The 20,959-nt window shown below is 50.0% G+C and overlaps 1 protein-coding gene across 1 annotated transcript in view; it reads left to right on the forward strand.

The window, feature by feature from the left end:
- The window catches only part of TRIM67 (tripartite motif containing 67), a gene marked incomplete at its 5' end in the record, with an annotated part of 39,757 nt that overhangs the window by 6,358 nt on the left and 12,440 nt on the right, over nt 1-20,959 (forward strand). Inside the window, one exon of the mRNA XM_008594247.1 lies at nt 19,701-19,796. Within this exon, the coding sequence (XP_008592469.1) occupies nt 19,701-19,796 (96 nt within the window). The remainder of the gene's footprint in view (nt 1-19,700; nt 19,797-20,959) is intronic.

Consider the following 20,959-nt stretch of genomic DNA (forward strand, 5'->3'; position numbering starts at 1 on the left):
GGATATCTTTCCATCTTCTTGTATCCTCTCTAACTTCTCTCAGCAGTGGTTTGTAGTTCTCGTTATAGAGATTTTTCACATCCTTGGTTAACTCAATTCCTAAGTATTTTATTTTTTTGGTGGCTGTTGTAAATGGGCTGGCTTTCTTGATTTCCCTTTCTGCATGTTCACTATTGGGGAATAGAAATGCTACTGATTTTTGTGTGTTGATTTTGTATCCTGCAACTTTACTGAAATCATTTATCAACTCCAAGAGTTTTTTTGTAGAGGCTTCAGGCTGTTCGATATATAGGATCATGTCATCTGCAAACAGGGACAGTTTGACTTCATCTTTTCCAATCTGGATGCCCTTTATTTCCTTCTCTCCTCTGGTTGCTCTGGCTAGTACTTCCAAAACTGTGTTGAATAGGAGTGGTGAGAGTGGGCATCCTTGTCTAGTTCCTGTTCTTAAAGGAATAGCTTTCAGCTTTTCCCCATTCAGGATGATATTGCTGTCCTCTTCAGCAGCAGTTATTGTTCTGTACAGAAAGGGAAATTATCAAGAGTTTATTTCAAGCATCTCAACTAGGGACTGGGGAGCAAAGGACAAGATCAAGGCGGGAGCCTGGGAGTGTGGGGTCTTGCTTTGTGGGTGGCGTTTAGACCTCCATGTGAGCCGTGGGAGTGACCACATTCAAAAGCTAAACTAGAACGCCCCATTTCAGACCCCCACTGTTGGCAGCTGAAGCTCTTGAGTAAAACTGAAAAGTCTCTGGATTTTGCTGTTGTTGTGAGTGTCTAAATGTCCCAGAGTCCATAACAAAGCCTCAGCTGAGCTGCCAACTAGATCTGGGACAGCGTTTCCCTAACATTCTGTGATCAGAGAAGCCACCATCCGAGTCTCACTTTTACTCCTCTCTGGTGTGACTGGAGCTTGCCATCGGATTAGTGATTCCAGGCAAAGAGACACGAATGTGACACTGAAGTCTATTTTAAAACGAGATTGATTATCACCTTTGAAAAACAGTGTAACAGATTTTACGTCTTGGCTAAACACGTTTTTATGCGATGCTCCTGGAAGGGGACTAAACATTTCAAAGAGGAAGTTCTGCATGTTGTGAAAGATGGGCCAGGGAAGGAGAGCTGTTGTGTTTTTGCTTATTGACTACGGATTTCTATTTCTCCTAAAGCCAGGGGGAAAGGGTCCGTGTGGGTTCCTCCCTAGCGTGATAGTGGTGTCTGTGACTCTTGCGTTGGGGGGACTCTGACCTGCTGGGTGCAGATGGTCAGCCCTGAACTAAAATGGTTAAAGCTGTTTCCTGAGCCGAGGTTGTGGAATGCTGGATGTGCCTTTCATCGGGAGCCCTTTGAGGGTCACAGAGAATGGAATATCATTGAGAGAAAATCTCACTGGTACCCCAGGATTGCTGTTCCCTATGAGTCAGCACCTCACAAAAGCAATGGAGATGGACCTGGGAAATTGCTCACTCCCGTGTCTTGAGGCTCTGCCCAAAGGCACGTGGCTTCTCAGCTGATTTTGTGAAAGAGGTATTTTAGTCCTGAAAGCTTCAGAGGAAAAACCTCCTCCATTAAAAGAGATAACATGCACAGGACAAAGGCTAAACATGTAATGATTAGCTGCACTGTGAGCATAGGCATGCTTATTTTAATATTTGCAGCTCTTTTTTACTCAAGTAATAAATGCTCACTGTTAAAAATCAGAATTACAGATGTGGAAATGCGGAAGTTAAATACCATCCCCAAATTTCAATTTACAGAGAAAACATTTTTAACATTTTGGATGTTTTCCTTCTAGAATTCGATTGTACACTTATTTTGAAAAGTGTCTTTTTTAAAATTTAATAATACAATATAAGTATCTTTACTGACAATTGATATACACCATTTTTGATGGCTACATGCCATTCTATCATAAGGTTGTATTATTTTATTTAATCAACACCCTAATGCTGAACTTGAGGTTGTTTTCAGTCTTTTGCTGTTATAAACATGTAACACTATTGATTATTTCCTCAGGTTAAATTTCTAGATATGCTGCGTTTCTAAGTTGCTGTATCAGAGAATACCTGAACTTTAAGATATCTAATTAATGTTGCCAAATTCCCTTCCACAAAGATAAAACCTATTTTTTTCTCTCACCAGCAAAATTATGGAAATAAAAAAGAATGCACAGGGACAGGGACCGTAGGGGAAACAAAAAGGTGGATTGTGTTGTTTCTAGTGTTTATTGTTTGCTATTTTTATTACATTATTGTTAGAACTATTTTTTAAAAAGAAGATCACAAGTATCAGGATTTTCATAATCTTAACTACTAGTTGAAGATCTGCCTTCTTTCAAAAATTGATGTAACATATACGGCTCTGTTGCACAATATCCCCTCTTGGATTTTAAGGCCCATGAACAAAAAGCCTTTAGGGCCCACTGAAGGCATTTGTGGATGGGGTTGAGTGGGCAAACAGAGTTAGGTAGAGAGAGGTGCTTGGCAAAAATCTTTTGGAAAGTCTGAAGTCTACAATTCTTGATTGCTGTACACAAGCTGCCCACTCTAAGCAGAAGATTTAAAGAGTCTAAGCTGAATGGAAATCTGTCAGGGCCCTCAGAGCACATGGCAGGGAAATACGCACATTCCGAGTGAAAGCCTGGATTTGGAGAAACTGCATTTTTCATCAACTCTGAAGTTCTGGGAAAAGAAGCCTGGCTTCTGCTCCATCTGCCCCAGGCTGGCTAAGACCCAATGGTAAATCTGCTCAGACCCCCAGGAGGATGAGCGGACTCTGTAACTGGGGGCTGCGGTGTCTCTTGCCGCCTCTGTGTCAATGCCGCCACTGTCTTCAAGCCACCTGCCACAGCCCTGCCCTGTGCTTGGACTTTATTGCAAGCAGGTCAGTAATTCAGGAACAACTCCTAGAAAGAATCCTGTGTGACAGCCTTTGAAAGACACCCTTTCCTTATCACTCCACCCATCTGGAAAATAAAAAGTGGTGTATTTTTTTAAGGCAGAATTCATGAACTTGAATTGTTTTATCTTCTCTTTGAAGACTATAGAAGTATAGGGGGTTAGAATTGAAAAGGACCTCAAAGATTGTGGAAAGACAACCTTCTTGTCCCTATTTATGAATATACTTCATAATGTATGCAGTGGTGGTCACTGAATTCATGAACTTGAATTGTTTTATCTTCTCTTTGAAGACTATAGAAGTATAGGGGGTTAGAATTGAAAAGGACCTCAAAGATTGTGAAAAGACAACCTTCTTGTCCCTATTTATGAATATACTTCATAATGTATGCAGTGGTGGTCACTATATGCCTAAGGTATTGCTATATTTTTAGCCTGCAGCAGAAGGGCTTTTATGCAGTAGACATTCATGGTAATAGGGTCTTACCCCAGAAGGGAGGGATCTCTTAATCTCTTAGACAGATCAGGGAAAGGGTTGGCAAACTGTGGCCCACCACCTGTTTTTGTAAATAAAGTTTTATTAGGACACAGCCACACTCATTTGTTTATGTATTACCTATGGCTGCTTTTGGCTATAGTTGCTTTTGGGAGTTGAGTAGTTGCAACAGAGATTATGTGGCCTTGCAAAACCCAAAATATTTAATACGGGCCTTTTATTTTAAAAAAAATTTGCTGACTTCTAGACTAGGGCCTTGTTGCTGAAAGCGTGATTAGCAGCCTCGGTATCTCCTGGAAGTGTGTTGGAAATGAACAGTTTTGAATCCCACTGCGGTCCTACTGACTCAGGATTCATGTTTTAGCAAGACCCCTTGGTGACTTATATGGATGTTAAAGGCTTTTGGGGTTTTGTTTTTTTTTTTTAAAGATGACCGGTAAGGAGATCTTAACCCTTGACTTGATGTTGTCAGCGCCACGCTCTCCCAAGTGAGTCATGGGCTGGCCCTTGGATGTTAAAGTTTGAGGAAGCCTGGTGGGGCTGCTTTGGGGGCTCCAGGGTGCTGGGCCCATCACTTTCACTGCAAGTCATCTGGGAAATGGGCCTGTCCCCTCAGTGGGTGGACCCTAAGGGAATTTGAGGGGTTTGAACCAGAGAATCTTGTGTGATTACTCTGAGCACTAAACAGATCTCTAGATTAAGAAGACTCTGGGTGCTGGGATGCTATATGGTGCCCAAAGGCCACCTGGCCAGGATGGGCAAGGGTCTCTAAGGGGTGGGAAGCATCTGCAAAGCTGGGACGGGCAGCAAGAGAAGGAAATCAAAGCATCCTATTTACAACAAACAGGACAAAAGTGTTTGAGGGCTGGTGGGGACCTAAGAGGGTGAACAGCCCCGTCTCTCTCTTTTGCACGTGGCCACAGAGCAGAGAGGTGGCTTGGAGGACAGAGGGCAGAAAATCTGCAAAGAGAGGCCAAGGTGAGGTGGGGCCAGGGACCCCAAGAGTCGATGGACTCTGCATGACAGACAAATCAGACAGGAATGTCAACACCTGCCAGCACTCACTCCACAAGGTGGGGCTGGGCGAAAGTCACATGTCATCTGAAAAAAATCTGTCCAGATGGTGCATAGTTTTAAAAAATCAGGTCAAGGTTGTGCCAGGAAATTTAGGCAAATACTTGCACTTATCCAGTCTCCCAATCCTTGTTTATAGTTTGATTCTGGGTGATATCTATAAAACCAGGAAACCAATGAAATATGAATAATCAGAAGTGACAGTCCTCTTAAAGACAAGGACTGAGATTTGCCATCACTCAGTGAGCTATTCGCTGCCATATGGTTGGCTCATACTGTCAGCTGAGCTGTGTACTCATGTAACTAGAAGCAATCTCTAGCACTTACTGTAATAACTTAAAAGCTGACAATGCCTCCTGTCCATTATGTTCTTTTTCTGAGCTTATGCCTCTAATGAACCTCTATTCTTCCATTCCCCTAATTACCTGTTCAGTCAGTGAGTTAGTCTCGAATGCCTGCATAACAGCAGGCACTATTCTAAGCACTGAGGCCACAGAAGGAATTATTTTCTTTCCTCAAAGAGCATAAAACAGGAGGAAGAAAACAAACAAGTAAACAAATAAAGAAGCTGGATAATTTCTGATAGTGATAAGAACTGAGATGGAAGTTAAAATAATGTGATGAAAAACACTCAGGCAAGCTTCTTTGGTGGGAATTATTGAAAAAGCTTCTCTGAGAAGGATGTATTCAAGCTAAGATATGAAAACTGAATGATGAGCCAGCCTGCATGGTTTGGAAGGCAGCACATTTCACAGGGAAGCAAGAACCAGGAGCCAGAGGTGGAAAGACACCCGACATGTCTGAAGGACAGAAATGAGTCGGTGTATTTGGAGCATGATGAAAAAAATAAATAAGTGGTAAAGGCAGAGAATCAGGAAAGGGGCAGAGGACACAGGGCCTCGCAGGCCACAGGGAGCTGGTTGAATTTAATGATAAATGCATGAGATACAACTGGAGGGTTTTAAACTGAAGAGTGACGTTTATATTTTAAAAGGGCACTGTGACTGCTATTTGGAAAATGGATGGTGTGGGGACAAGTGGAGGCAGGACAACCAAAGAGAAGCTATTGTGGTAGTTTGGGCTATAAATAGGGGACTTGAACTAGGAGAAAGGCAGCAGAAATGGAAAGAAGCTTATGCATTCGTATCCTGCTGGGGGTTCTCTGAGCTTCTTGGACTTGTGGTTTTATTTCTTTCATGAGTTTTAGAAAATTCTTGTCTACTGTCTCTTCAGATAATTCTTCTGCTCTGTTCTTGATATCTATCCTCTCTCTCTCTCTCCTCTCTCTCTCTCTCTCTCTCTCTCTCCTCTCTCTCTCTCTCTCTCTCTCTCCTCTCTCTCTCTCTCTCTCTCTCTCTCCCCACCCACCCCATCAATCCTCTCTCTCTTACCCTTCAGAGAGTCGAATAACATGTCCATTAGGTTGTTTGTGTCCCGCAGTTCTTGGGTGCTCTGTTTTTTGTTTGTTTGTTCATTTGTTTGTTTGTTTCTTTAATTATTCTTTTTGTCTCTTTCTGTTACAGTTTGGATAATTTCCATTGACCTCTCTTCAAGTTCACTGATTCTCCCCTAGGCTGTGTCAGATCTACCAGTTAGCCCCTCTCCATCTCACGCCTGCCTTTCTCAGTTGTCCTGCCTTTTCCCTAGCAGTACAGTGCCTCTAATAGTATGAGCCCATGGCTGTTTTCTGTATTTTGCCTGGAAAGAAAGGGCTTTTTCTTTTCCTTTAACTACAAGGGGTCTTTGCTCTGCTCTGAGGAGGTTGATTTTCTTTCTTTTAAGTTATGCTCTCTTGAATTTTATAGCCACCTGCAGGCAGCCTAAATCCCTCTTGAAATAAATAGATAGTTAATAAGCAAACAACTAACCAACTTGAATAAAACAAAAGAGAACTAGAATCCTCTAGAAAGTCACATTAAGGTAGTCTCCTACTTAAATCCCTCTTGAAATAAATAGATAGTTAATAAGCAAACAACTAACCAACTTGAATAAAACAAAAGAGAACTAGAATCCTCTAGAAAGTCACATTAAGGTAGTCTCCTACTTAAATCCCTCTTGAAATAAATAGATAGTTAATAAGCAAACAACTAACCAACTTGAATAAAACAAAAGAGAACTAGAATCCTCTAGAAAGTCACATTAAGGTAGTCTCCTACTTAAATCCCTCTTGAAATAAATAGATAGTTAATAAGCAAACAACTAACCAACTTGAATAAAACAAAAGAGAACTAGAATCCTCTAGAAAGTCACATTAAGGTAGTCTCCTACTTCTGAGCAGTGCCCCAGTCATTGTTACAAAAACCAAATGCTGTTCGGAAATGTTCAGGTCAAAGAACAGGGATCTTCCCAGTCACTGAGACATGCTTCTGCTCCCTGCTAGTCCCATACGGTAGACTCCAAATGACAGCTGTGCCTGGTGTAGACAGCACTGTCATTGACCTCATTTCACATCTTCTGTGTGAATATCACCACATTCTATCAGCTCCTTTGGAGGGTGTGATCATTACCTCTCAAATTGGTTTCCTTTACTGAAGTGTCTGCAGCTGTCACTGATGAATGTTGCTCCTGCACACAGCCCTGCCTGTCCAGCCAGGTTCTACACTTGTAGCCTATTGAGAATGTGAAGATAAATGGAGGGGACATCAGGGCACACTAAAGGCAAGATGACCCTGCTGGGGGTGTCAGGAACTGTGAGGGGTCTGAGATTTTAGACTAGGTACAAGCTAACAAATTAGCCTGCCTCAGTTTCATGGAGGCAGGCAGAAGACATGAACCCTCCAGGTCAGAGATGAAGAACAGTGTATTACTCACAGCAATAGCAATAGCCACAGTATCAGCTTCGGCCAGTTCCCAGAGGGTGATGTGGACAGGGCCAGATGGTAGCTGCACATGCAGTGGGTGCATTGTACCAGAGGAACCCTGAGCTTAGTGAACCCAAGTCTCTTATGAAGGGTAGTAAGCACGGAGCCCTTTGCTCCAGAAAGAGACACCATCTCTGTCTTCCAAGGCCGTCCTCTGTGAACCTCCTTGGAGACATAGTCCAGAACAAAGGACAGTCAGTGATTCACGTGCAAGGTGTACAGAAACACCAGAGACCCGTGGAGAATTATCTTCCAATAGTGGGATTAAGTCAAAATTCAAATAGTTCCTCCAGTGATTCCTGCCATTTGAGCTTCATGGGTAACTTCCTGGGGCCTCTCCGTTTCTTAAGACATTTTGTTTCAGTTGGGGTGCCTCCGGTCTCAGGGCCATCTGGGTAAAGCAGGCAGGATCTGTGCTGTTGCCTGTTGGATTTCCTGCTCCTTGGAGTTTGCTGGGTGTCACGGGATGACGGAATGTCTGTGGTAGGGCCCAGGTGAAATTGTTTAGTGAAAGCTGTACAATTAAGGTGGCTTTCATTCCTGAGTCCATCCAAGTCCCCTCTAGCACATGAAGGAGAAACACCATCTCGTGGTTTTCTGTATTATATAGTCAAAATATTCCATCAGATAAACATTCTTTGAGCACCTACTGTAATCCGCAGGCTGTGCTAGGGGCTGCAGATACATAGAAAACAGCCCACTGGAGGAGAGGGGTAATTTTGCAACCAACCTAACGCATGTACAGCTAGTATAAGAAATAGAATAAGGGCCATATTTGTAATGTGAATAAACTGATGGGGAAACAGAGGAGACGGCGGTTAATTCTGCCTGGAGATTTGGAAGGAGAGAGGCGAGGGGCAGTGAGGGGAAGAGGGAGAGAAGACGGTGCTCGAGCTGGGGTCTTGAAGGGTGAGCCGAAGTTCTACCAGTCAGGAAAGAAAGAGGCAAGTGTGTAGCACTGCACGAGGGTTAAGAAAGACGTTTAAACCCTGGTTCCTACTTTCAAACAGCTTACTCCCTGCTGGTAGCATGCCAGGGATTCACATCTATTTACACGAAGCAGAGAGACACTGGGAAGTAGGACGTCATGTCTAACCAAACGAGGGAACGTGGGTTACCTGTCCTCTTAGCCTCTGAGACTCACAGAAAACATACTGAATCGGGAGACAACGGGGAAAGAAGGATGGACAATGGATTCCAGAATCCACACTTAAGGGAACACCCAGCCTGAGAAGCAGAGAAGGACTCAACATGAGCTTCGTTTAAATTTCAGTGCAGAAGAGGAATCGCCTGGCTTTAATCTGTTCAGAGACTCTTGCAAATGTTCTTCATTTGATCCTGTTTACCAATAAAACCTGGCAGAAAAAAACTTTTGAAATCTTCATTTGCTTTGCTGAGTTAAGGGGATAGAGGTGGGGAGAGACGGGTTAGAAAAAGGAGTGAGGAGACTGGCTAAGAAGAGATTCCCGGGAGGACTGTCCCGACCCGCGGGATATTCAACGTGGACCCTGGAGGGGGGAGTGGGAATTGGATGGGACAAGAGACACGAGAAAGGGAGACAAGACAGTATTCTGATCAAGTCTCGTTTATTAGCCAGAAGGTCACAGCTTATATAGCCAGCAGGAGGGAATCAGCAGATAAGGAAGTGAGCAGCAGATGGTTTACTGAGAAAACCGCAGGGCGGGTTGTTCCAGTAAATGGAAAATTCCCCTGTTATCTATGGCAAGTTGCAAAGTTACCTACACCCATAGTGCGCAGGAGGGGCAGGGACGGAAGATAACAGCAAACAAGGCTCTGAGGCCTCGAGGCAATAGCCGGGCTCTATGGCTCTGGACAGAGGACGGTGGCATTGAGAAGCCAGTTTGGGACTGGTCGCTAGCGCTAGTCATTTAAATGGATGGGAGGGCTGTCTCTGCACTTACACACAAGACATCAAGAGCAATACAGAGCAGGAGTAATGGGCACTCAAAGCACGTCAGCAAGCACAGAATACAGAGCAGAGGAGACCGGAGTACGGGCAGGTGTCAAAAGACTGGCAGGATATGGACACGTGGAAAGGACAAAGGCGTCCAGACGAGAAGGCGATACTGCTTGTAATTTGACCATGGAGAGAAAACTGTAAGACAGATTCTCATCAGAGGCAATTGTCACAGGAACAATTCTGCTGTGATTACCAGTGACGGGTGCTGGCTTGATTCTAAAGAAGCAGGTTTGGTTACTGGTGACAAGAGCCCTGGCTGACCTTGCTCAGAGGATGGCCTCTGCACAGCAGCAAGGCCAGGAGCTGGTCCAGGGGCTTCGTGCACTGGCATCCCGTCCCAGCCTTGTTCTTGGTGTCACCGGAGCATGATCAGAATTACTCTCCGGTCTCTGGCCTTTCTTCGTGCAAGTGTGATCGTGCTGCGCCCGATTTTAGTTTTCTGCAGATTGGATATTCTCAGGATCTCCATGCACATTTATTCTAATACTCTAGACAGCTTTAAAAATAATCCCATCTTGATTAGACTTCTTAGTCGCACCCATCAATGGTGTCCGGTAGCTAACAGAGACCTACAGGACCTCTTTCTTTTCTGCAGCCAGCTTTTTATACATCGCACACACACATAACGCTGCACTTTGAATATCTGGAGGGCCCTTGCCCTTGTGTCTTGTTTATCTTGATACTCCCAGGATCTAGTCAAGCAGCTGGCACTCCGTAGACTGCAGGAAACACTATTTAATAAATCAATAGGATTTAACACCAAAATGTATTCTAACATCAATGCTGTGCATTATTATTTCAGTGCAGTCCCTTGACTACTGCTGAGTCACAGAACAGAGTGAATCATAAAGGAAGGGTCATTCCAGGGACAGTACGGAATCTGAGAGGAGCAGGTCTGCATATTTCTGGGCCCCACATTGAAAAGAGCCACCCCTCCTCACCAGCATGGCTGTCCCCTCCCTCCTGTGGGTGGCGGTGGTGTCAGAAACTATCAGCTGATCCCACGGGACGGTAGAAGCCAGCCGGGAAATGTTGGCACGACTTTTCCCCGAAGTTAACGCTGCTTCACCTTGTCCAGAGAACACACTGCATGTAAGATTTCTAGACTGACATTGCTGAAGTCATTAGTGCCACACAGGCAGTAGGATACAGAACAAGAAAACTGACTGTAGAGACGACAGTCCTAAGACTCTGCCACTTGCCACAGAATGACCTTGTATTAAACGAGAGGATGCATCTTAAAGACATGACACAGGGACACCACTTAGTAAGTGCTCGACTAAGGGAGGCCATTATTAACCACTGTAACATGACAATTATTGTACGTGTCAAGGCAGAGAATGGTGTGAAAGGAGGGGATTGGGGTCCAAGGTTGTGCGGAGAGCACAGCTCTAACCATGGTGCCCTCTTGTGGAGGGGCTGAGAAGCAGCGTTCGCCCTGAGTGACCAGCAGGGCCACTTCGCGTCCCGTCACGTCACGTTGAATGGGGCCGGGAGAGATCTCCTCCGGGAGGCCTGGCTTCTTGTCTCCCATTGGCTGGAATATTGGAAAGAGGAGTTGAACTGAAATCAGAAGCTCTGGGTCCAGCTTAGAGCTCCATGTCTTTGGATAAGCTCTCCACCCCTCTCAGCCTCAGTTTCCTTGCACGGGAAGGCTGGCATGAGGGTGAAGGTAGGCAAAGTTAGTGATGGTGCCTGTCATCCATTGAGGCACTCCTGAAGGTACAAGGAACTTTTCCTGCTCCCCGCTTCTCTAGAGAGCCCCATGCCCATTGCTGTGATGTGCAGAAAGAGGCAGGTGGGACGCTAACCTTAGCAGGAATAGGGATCCTAAGCACAAGATAAGCCTGAATCTGAGAACAGAGAGCTCGAGCCACCGGGCTAAGGGCATGGCGGGGAAGTCACTGCCGTGTGGTCAGCTGTTCATGTCCCGGTGGCTGGGTCCTCACCTCTTCCTTGACAAGACAGCATTTAAGAAGGTGCAGGGGAATGGCCTGCTTCCACCAGCCTCAGACGCCTGCATGGGGAGGAGGATCTCACGGGAGAGGACCCCACCTGGGGAAGGTGCGCATGGCTCTCTGAGGGGCTCAGGAATTTGTTTCTCTGCTCATCTGGGAGCCTCTGCCTTTTAATTTTTTAAATGAGTCCTCCACATTTTTTGTTTATTACTACTGCTCTGCCCACAGTAAGGGCAATTTTAACTCTTTTTAGGGATTATCATCAGCCACAAATTTAAAAAATGCACCACCTTGTTGCTGAATGGCTGGTAAAATGGTGAGAGCAATCCTTTGTGGTCCATGTAACCATGTCACAACCTCCTCCTCTGGGCCTCTGGGGGTGCACAACGCTCCCCTTGTGGCACACGCCCCATCGCTCCTGCCTCCTGAGGGGCATCGGACTGCAGGAGGCGGGGTGGGAAAGGCATGTCGGAGGAAGCCACGTGGCCAGACCTCCTGCTGTGTCAACATCTGGGAAGTGGCAAGGGCGGTTCCCCAGGCAGCTGCGCATTTGAAACCTTAGTGGGGTGGAGAGTGCACCATTGGAGACAGGCGGCCCTACCTGGGCATGCAGAATGCCAGGGACAGAGGCCAGAAGACAGGGACCGTGCCAGCCCATCAGCCCGGCCACTGAGGGATTTTGATGGAAAGTCAGGTCTTGTCTTTCCTCCAGGTTGGTTGAGTGTCCGCAGGGCAGGACAATGGAGTGCAAAGAGCATGGGCTTTGGATTCAGAAAACCCTGGGTGGGAGTCCTGGCTCCACCCTGCACCAGCTGTGTGCCCTTCAGCAAATTATGTCACCTCTCTGAGCCTCAGTTCCGGCTTCCATGAAGCAAGGATGGCACGACACCTTCCTGATGGGTTGTGCGCAATTAACTGAAGTAGGCATGTGAAGAGCTCAGCACTTGGGAGCTCAGCATTGCTGCCGCTAACGCTATTGATCAGAAGTCCCAATGCTACCGATCCCGCCCTGCTGCAGGAGATGAGAGGCCACCCGTCCGGGATGTGGCTGGGTCCAGGCAGCCAGCACAGAATTGTGCTGGCACAGAAGTACGCCATTCTTGGCAAGGACCACCGTTCCGACCTCAGGATGGATCTTTGCAGGGTGGACATTGGTTCTGTGGCTGGGTCTTGTCCTGCTGACTCCCCCACATGCCCCCAGGAAGGAGCTGGCAGTCCAGGTGGAAACAGACCTTCCATCGAGCACCATTGATTGTAAATGCTGTGCTGGGCTCCAGACCCGGAGCTGGGGACCCGACGCTGACTAGATCTGGCAGTCCAGGTGGAAACAGACCTTCCATCGAGCACCATTGATTGTAAATGCTGTGCTGGGTGTGCCGGACCTGGAGCTGGGGACCCGACGCTGACTAGATGTGACAGGACCTCATGGAGCACACAGCCCTCCAAGGCAGCAGACATTGAACAGTTCAGTGATGACATGAGAAAGGAGGTTAAAAGATGGAAAAATGCTATCACCCGGTGTGACAGGCTGAACGTTGGCCTCCAAAGACATCCGTGTCCTAATCCTGGAACCTGTGAATGTCACCTTCCATGGCCAAAGGGCCTTTGCAGGTGTGTGTAAGGATCTTGAGTTGGTTACCTTGGATTACTCAGCAGGGTCCAAGGTCATCACAAGGGTCCTGTAAGAGGGAGGTGGGAGGACCGGAGTTGGCAAGATGTCTTGGGCCGTTCGTGCTGCTGTTACAGGTACCATAGTCTTGGTGGCTCATAAACAATGGGAACTTTTTGCTCACAGTCCCGGAGGCTGGCAGCCCGAGACCGAGGCCTGGCAGATGCAGTCTGGCGAGGGCCACTTCCTGGTTCACAGACGGCGCCTTCTCACTGTGACCTCACAGGGGGCACAGACAAGGAGCTCTCTGGGGCCTGTTTAGTACAGGCCCTAATCCCATTGTGAGGGCCCCACTTTTTGGGGGGTGGCCTAATTGCCTCCCAAAGACCTCACCTCCTGATACCATCCCCTTGGAAGTGAAGTTTCACCATACAAATTTTGGGGGTCACAAACATTCAGACTGCAGCACAGGAGGTTGTGATGTGAGGCAGGGGCCGCAGGCTGTGACCCAAAACCAGGTGACCCAAAACCAGAAGGCCCTGGCCCTGCCGATCCCCTGACTTCAGTTCAGACTTGCGGCATCCAGGACTGTAGGACAGTGTATTTGCGTTGTTTGGGGGCCCTATGTTTATGGGGACGTGTTACAGCAGCGACAGGGAACTGATGGACCCTAGGAGCCTGAGACAGAGTAAGCCTGGGGTCCATGGAGAGCCGGGTCCTCTGGAGCAGCCTCCAATCTTGCGTCTGCCCTGGAGGTGGTGGCAACTTCAGAGAGAACTCGCTCTGTGGTGACAGTCACGACAGCGGCTCCGTGTGGAGGTTCTGGAGTTGGAGGTGGCTTTGGTGCACTGAGCAGAGCCCTGGCTTAGTGCCCATTCAACACCCCCCGTCCAGCTTACTTGCTCTGTGGCTCAAACCCAGGGGCCAGCAGGGTGGGGCTGACCCTCAGAGCTGCTTTGCCTCAGGGGACCCCCACCTCCAGGCTACTGGAGAGACAGGCCGCCTGGCCCGGGTCAGCGCTGGCTCCTAGTTCTCCTGCCAAAGACCCCTTCTGCTTCTGGGGGGTCCGCCCATCCTGTGACCACGGCCCCAGCATTGCCCGCCTCGCAACACACGCTGAGCCGACTTCCCCTGTGGGCATCTACTCCCTGGAGCAAAGTCTCCATGACCCCCGGGTGCAGACAGAACCTGGGAGATGACTGGGAAGGGGGAGCCTGTGGGATTGGGGGTCAGGGGGTCTGGCTGCCACTGCTTCCTGGGGGAGGGGTCCGCCCAAGTCCCCCTCTCAGGACCCTGCGTGGTCCTGTCCTTTCCCCACTCCCAGGGCTTCCCTGAACCACCTCATTCTGTCCCTGTGGGTCTCCCCGGTGACCCTGCATAGCACTGCTTCATGTCCAACCTCCAGTCTGTAGCTACATCTGCTTCAAGAGCAGGTGCCAGCAAAGCTCCCCACCACATTTCCAAGCCTCGATTTAGCTGGCCACGAGCGCAGCTCTGTTACTCGGCTCCTGGGGCCTGGGGGTGGCAGTTCAGAGGTGACAGAAAGCACAGCCGCTCTCTTCTCTGCTGGCCGGGGCCTGGGGGCAGGCAGGCAGGTCACTCGGTGAAGGGAGGGGGCAGGGCAGGCGGGGAGCCCTGGTGTCTGCAGATAGAGACAGAGTGTGGGGTGTCAGGGGTTCTGTTCAGTGTGACTCACTCTGGGCCAGATCAGTGGCGGCATTGACCCTAGACATAGTTAACTCCCAGAAGTCATGAAGAGCATGTCAGTCCCCAGGCAGGGCTGGACTGTCGGTGCCCAGTACTGGACAGGGCTCTGTGTCCTAGAAACAGTGGGTTAGAAGGGACCACATGGCCACTTTAATTATGCCCAGCATGTGAGAGGATTGAGGCTGGGACAGCTCGGGAGAGCTAGTCAGACCAGATCTAGAGCAGGATCGATCCACTGCACAAATATTAATGAAGCACGTTGCCTGTGTCAGGCGCTCTGCCACCCACGGAGAGGCACGCAGAGGTGCCCGAGGGGGGCTGGCAGCGTGGGGTCGGCGACTGGATGGCGAGCCGCACCCTGGGAGCCAGGCCCTGTCCTGCGAGGCCAGAGGGCGCATTCCACGTGGGGAGGGTAGCGAAAGCTTCAGGAGGAGGGGGCATCTGGAAGGGTCTTCACAGGCAATGGCAGGCAAAGCAGGGGAGGAAGAAGGGACAGACGGGGTGGCCGGAGGAAGACAGCTGGACTGCAGGGTGGACGCCTGGGGGACAGGCTGGCGGGGGAGGCAGCTCAGGGCTGGACCCCGACTCAGTGGAGAGCAGAGGGCACCGTGAGTAGAGATGAGGCCGTCAGAGCTGGGCTGGAGGGAGAGCAGACGGGAGGTCATGTGGATATGCGAGATTCCGTTTTCTGGAGTGACCTTTAAGCTGTGATGTTCACCAGGTCATTGGACATTTCCTCGCCCAACGCATGCCCTCCACGCCCTGACAGAGGCTGGTAGCTCTGTAGGGACCTCGCCTCCGGTCATTCAGTGTTGGGGCTTATAGTGCCAAAGGGAAGGACAGAGGGACGTCACAGGTGATAGCTTCTCCTGAGCATTAGCAGGTGGCAGTAACTGCATTCAAACAGCCAGACCCTTTGCTAACGGGGGTCTTTTCCCTCATGCGCCTCAAGCCAGAGGACCACAGTTTGCCCCCATTTCCAGCCCTTTTATTTTCAAATAAGAATGACTTTTTAATTAGCCACATGACTAAGCTCACAGGACAAGCTCACAGAAAGGAAGGCGTGTGCCCGCATCGATGGGTGTCCACTGCAGGCCGGGCCCGCCACCCAGCGCTCTCGTGCACGGGGGCGTCTGCTGGAGGTCTGGGAGCACATGTGCCTGCTCCTTTACAGAGTCCACGTCTTACTAGAAGCTCGGCTTCCTTGTGTGTAACATGAGAGGCCGGACTATATCGTTTCTAAGGTCCTTTGTCTCGAGCATTCTGTACTTCTGTCTGGTCATCCTCATGTTAGAGGACAGGGACCAAGTTTTTTTGTTTTTTTTTTAAAGATGACCAGTAAGGGGATCTTAACCCTTGACTTGGTGTTGTCAGCACCACGCTCTCCCAAGTGAGCTAACCGGCCATCCCTATATAGGGATCCGAACCCGTGGCCTTGGTGTTATCAGCACCATGCTCACCCAAGTGAGCCACGGGCCGGCCCTAGGGACCAAGTTTAAAAGGAGGTGACTTAGGGGCTTCTCCATAGAGACCAGGGAAAGCATGAGAGTGGTCAGTCTACATGAATGAAAAATATAGGTGGGTCCCACCTGGGTGGTTTGGATGAATTCACAGATGACAGATCCAGACTGAACAATTGAAAAGGAGTGAGGGAAGGCTCGGGTCCTGTTACTCAGCGTGACAGGAAGGTGTGCTGGCCCGGGCAGGCCATTGGTTTGACCCAGTGAGGAAACACGTGGGATTTACTCTGTCCACCTAAACTCAGAGACTCTGCAAGAACCTAACTCTAGCCTTAAAGGACCAGGAAGATATAAACTGCAGCTTTGGGATTCAGGTTAAAATCCACTCAACCATTAAAAAAAAATTTTCATCTCCTGCCTGGATATTTCCTTTCTTTCCAAGAATTTGTGTAATCCCCGCCCACAAGGACAGACCGATCCATCTCCCTTCGGACCAGAAAAGGACAATTTTCAGCGTCCTCTGCTGACATCCCATACAGTCCCTGTGGAAAAAGGAGCCCATGTCTTAAAAAGCCGATGCAAAACATAATATAAATACAATATAAACAATATGATAGACCCCGCACGCTGCCAGTAGAGAAATCAATTGCTCCTTCACTCCAAAACCTTTGCTGCCTTTCCACTAGAATCACCAGGTCGGTTTCCACGACGCTGAGCCCTGCAGGAGGAGAGGAGACTTGTGGTCATTTCACACACAGGGGACCTGGGGTGGAGAGTGGGACAAGGGATGCTGCCCGTCGGGGCGCTTCCATGCCTTGCACCCGAGCACGCTGCTGGCCCCAGGCAGTGTGCACTCGGTGTCGCTTCCGATGGGCAAAGACAGTGGCAGGGGATTGGGTGGCGAGGCTGTGTCCCTGGAGGCTGTGTCCCTGAGCTGAGACTGGTCCCCTCTCAGCCAGGCATGTGTCTCCTTGAAACCACTCTGTTCCTGGCCCAGCAGGAAGCAGGTCGTCAGGCCCTGGAAGGGCTGTGCTGCGTCAAGGCCAGGTGGAGCCATGCGGGGCCCTGGTGCCGGGCGGAGGGTGCACGGCCCTCACTGGCCCGGCCTGTAGGCAGGAGTGAGCTCACTGGCTCCTCCAGGAAGGGGCTGGCACGGGTGACAGGTCTGCTGGGATCTGTCCCACTCTTAGCATGCGCCTCTAGTCAAGCAACCGTTTTGCTTTGTATTCAGTAGGGAGTGTTTTTTCAGCCCCTCCTTGGTGCAGAACTGCCGGCTGGAAATGCAGAGACAAAAGACAAAGTGTCTTCCTTGAGAACTGTGTAGGTTAGTGGGAGGTGGCCCCTCCTTGGGCAGGTGCTATGGACTTAACGTGTCCCCCCAAATTCATACATTGAAGCCCAAGTTCTCAACGTGGTGCTGTTAGAAGGTGGGGCCTTCGGAGGCTGTCAGGTGTAGACGAGGTCATAAGGGTCAAGCCCTGTGATGGGATTGGTGCCCCTCTAAGAAGAGGAGACTCCAGAGCTCTCTCCCTCGCGCACGCCCCGAGGAGAGCCACGTGAGACCCAACCAGGAAGATCCCGTCCCTGCTGCACCCTGACCTTGGACTTCCAGCCTCCAGAACCGTGAGAAATAAGCGCCTGCTCTTCGAGCCACCCAACCTGTGGTTTTCTGAGCTGACCAAGATGATAGGGTACAGACACAGCCTCGGTGGCCCATGCTGTGGATGGGTACCTTGGGGAGGGTGTTGCTATCCCTTTTTAAACACTGATAAACCTCAGTTTGAAAGCCCCGTCGGTCAAGGGTACAGGAGAGGCCAGCACCTCAGCCTCCATGCAAGTGCGATTATCTAGGGATGGTCTGAGTGGTCCCGGGCCTGGACCCCTCTGAGGGTGGGCGTAAAGACCTGCCTTGTCCAGCACGGCAGCCACACGTGCTCATTGAAACTTAAACTAAATGAACTTCAGACTCCAGCTCCTTGGTCACATCAGCCGCATGTGGTTGGGGCCACCACATTGGACAGCACCGACGTTGAGCACTTCTGTCGTGGCCCTAAGTCCTAGTGGATGTCTCACAGCCTGGACGCTTGGATGCAGGGTGGTCCACCTGGGGGACTCTGGAGGGGATGAGCCTCCAGCAGCAGAGGTGGGGACAGGAGTGGTGCAGCCAGGGGACTGAGGAGAAGCTTCTCGGGGGAGCAGCACCTCGGCGGAGCCTGGGTCGGAGGCTCCCAGCTCTCTCCGAGCAGGACGGAGTCCACACCTCCAGCCCCCCTTGAAAGCTGGTGCCCCTCAGTCTGAGGCCCCTTCCTCTCCTTCCACGTACCTCGCTGTGTCTTCTCGTCCACTCCATGGCTCCATTTGCCGTCTTCTCTGGGGGGTTTCAGCTGACGCTGCATCTGTGCAGTCCTGCGGGTCTCACCCTTCAGCAGGACCCCCTGGCGGGCTGGTTCAGCAGACGCCTGGCTCCACTCAGCTTCTTACCAGCAGATAGGGCTGGGGCCAGAGAATGCATTTCTGTAAGTCTGCAGGTGACGCGGAGGCTGCTGGCCCGGGGTCCTTGCTCTGAGAGCCATCGGCATGGTCTCAAGAATCCATTCATCGGCTTTCTCATCCAACCCACATTTACCTAGTGCTCCATGCGCCAGGTGCCCCTGCGGTGCCGGGCCCTGGTGGTGAGCCAGCTGGGCAAAGTCCCTGTCCTGGGCAGCTTGCATAGTAGGGGAGGAGACAGACAGTAAACAGACCTAGGTCAGTGATGATGAAAGTTGGGGAGAAGACTCAGGTGGGGTGAAGGAGAGGGCCGTTTTATAGGGTCGTGAGGGAAGGCCTCACTGACAGGGTGACATCTGAGCAGAGACCTAAAGAGAATGGATGGGGGGGGTGGCTTTCTGACCCTGTTTACTTCCATCCTCAGTGTTTTAATTGAAAAGTGAGAGTCATGTTAAAAATCGAGGTCATCCGTCTACTCAATAGCTAGGTTTTGAAGACAAATTCGGTTGCGTGTGCATGCAGTTCACTGAAAAGCATGACGGTCAAGGCCACAGATCTGGGCTCCGCTGGCAGTTCCACCCTCGTGCCCCCACAACTGCTTCACGTGCTTCGGAAGCCCCATCTAGGGCCCAGCTGGCTGCACCCCACTCTGCAGGTGGGGAGTGCGAGGGCTGAGGGGACAGACACCGGGAGCCTCTGTGTCCCTGGTAGAGGGTGCCCAAGGATGCCCAGTCCCTATGGCCTGTCCACTTCCAGGGCCTGCAGGTCTCTTCCTGTTCAGCCCCCCAGGCTGGCCACACCACTGCTGGCCCAAAGGCGACTGTGGGGGGGGTGTGAATGGAGCTCGGCCTGGGGGCTGATGTCCTCACAGAAGTGTCCACCGATGAGGGACGGAACTGCCGCGGAAGAGGGGCCGGGTTGGGCTGAGGACTCTGTTTATCTTTCTGTCCCGGTGGGAGAGTGTAGACCAGCAACACTCATCAGCGGCTGCTGGGAAAGTCAGCACACACTGTAGGGACCGGGCAACCGTCCTGGTCTCTGTGCATTAACACAGCTCATGAAGGATCACGTCTGTCCCCTCTTATAAACACAAGCATTCACGGGGAAGTGCAAATTGCGTGCCTTTAGCGCCTGATTTCTCTTTTCAGTATGTGACATCTTTTCCAGGCACAACTATCTCAGGCCTTGAATGGAGTTTCAGATAAGGCCAAAGAAGCGAAGGAGTTTCTGGTGCAGCTCAACGACATCCGGCAGCAGATCCAGGTGAGCGCCGCACCGCTGCGGGGACGGGCGACGCTACTCCGGGGAGAAAGTTTGTGGAATATGCAAAGAATCACGACGAGGGGAAAGGCTGGTGACAAGCAGTTTTTCAGTGGTGCGCGTCAGGAGGTTGATGTGTCCTGCTGTGCAGCCTGGTGCTGAAGGTGACACATGCTCAGTCTGTTGAGACGTGTGACACCTAATGTGGGAAAGGAATTTTACATGACACCAGTTAGAGAGAACCATACAACAGAGAGCTAGAAAAACGCGATCCCACACACCACCTGGCCATGCCGTCCCATGCGGTATCTGTATATGTGCTTTTGTACCCAAATATGCCCACGTAATCAAAATATAAATGCATCATTTACCAAATAAATGTATTTACTGATCACCTGCGCTCTGTCACAGGTGGAGCCTGACATGATACAAAGTTCAATGAGGACCAGTCTCTGGCCTCTGGGAGCTCTGTCTGCAGGGGCGAGTGCACACACGTGTGCCCCCAGATGAGTGTGCACACGTGGAAGAACTGTTCGTACAGATGAGGGGCCCATGAAACACTCACAAATCTGGATGGAGAAAAGAGACTGAGGGCCCCTGAATTCTTAATCAGCCCATAAAAACCATCCCTCCTAACAAGTTAAAGTCCAGACTTCAGCCACGGAGTGTTTAAAGTCATGATGTTTCCCATGTTTCATACACAAGAGACGTTTTAGTCTGCTAGGGCCGAATAACAAAACACCACAGGCTGGGGGGCTCGAACGACGGACATTTACTCTCTCTCAGCCCTGGACGCTGGAAGCCCGAGATCCAGGCGTGGCAGGGCTGGTTCCTCCTGAGGCCTCTCTCCTGGTCTTGCAGACGGTGTCTTTTCCCTGTGTCCTCACGTGGTCGTCCCTCTATGTGTCTGTGTCCTCATCTTCTCTTCCTATAAGGACACCAGGCAGATTGGTTTAGGGCCCACTCTCATGAACTCACTTTATCTCTTTAAAGGACCCTCTCTCCAAATACAGTCACACTCCAAGGCACTGGGGGTTGGGGCTTCAGGAGATAAATTTGGAGGGAACCCAGTTGAGCCCACAGCGGGAGGTCTGCATCCACACTGATCTAAAGACCCAGAAGGATTCTTTTTTAAAAACTGAGACAGGGCAGACCCTTCAGCACAA

The sequence above is a fragment of the Galeopterus variegatus genome, unplaced genomic scaffold, assembly GCF_000696425.1.
Source record: "Galeopterus variegatus unplaced genomic scaffold, G_variegatus-3.0.2 Scaffold10443, whole genome shotgun sequence".
NCBI lineage: Eukaryota > Metazoa > Chordata > Mammalia > Dermoptera > Cynocephalidae > Galeopterus > Galeopterus variegatus.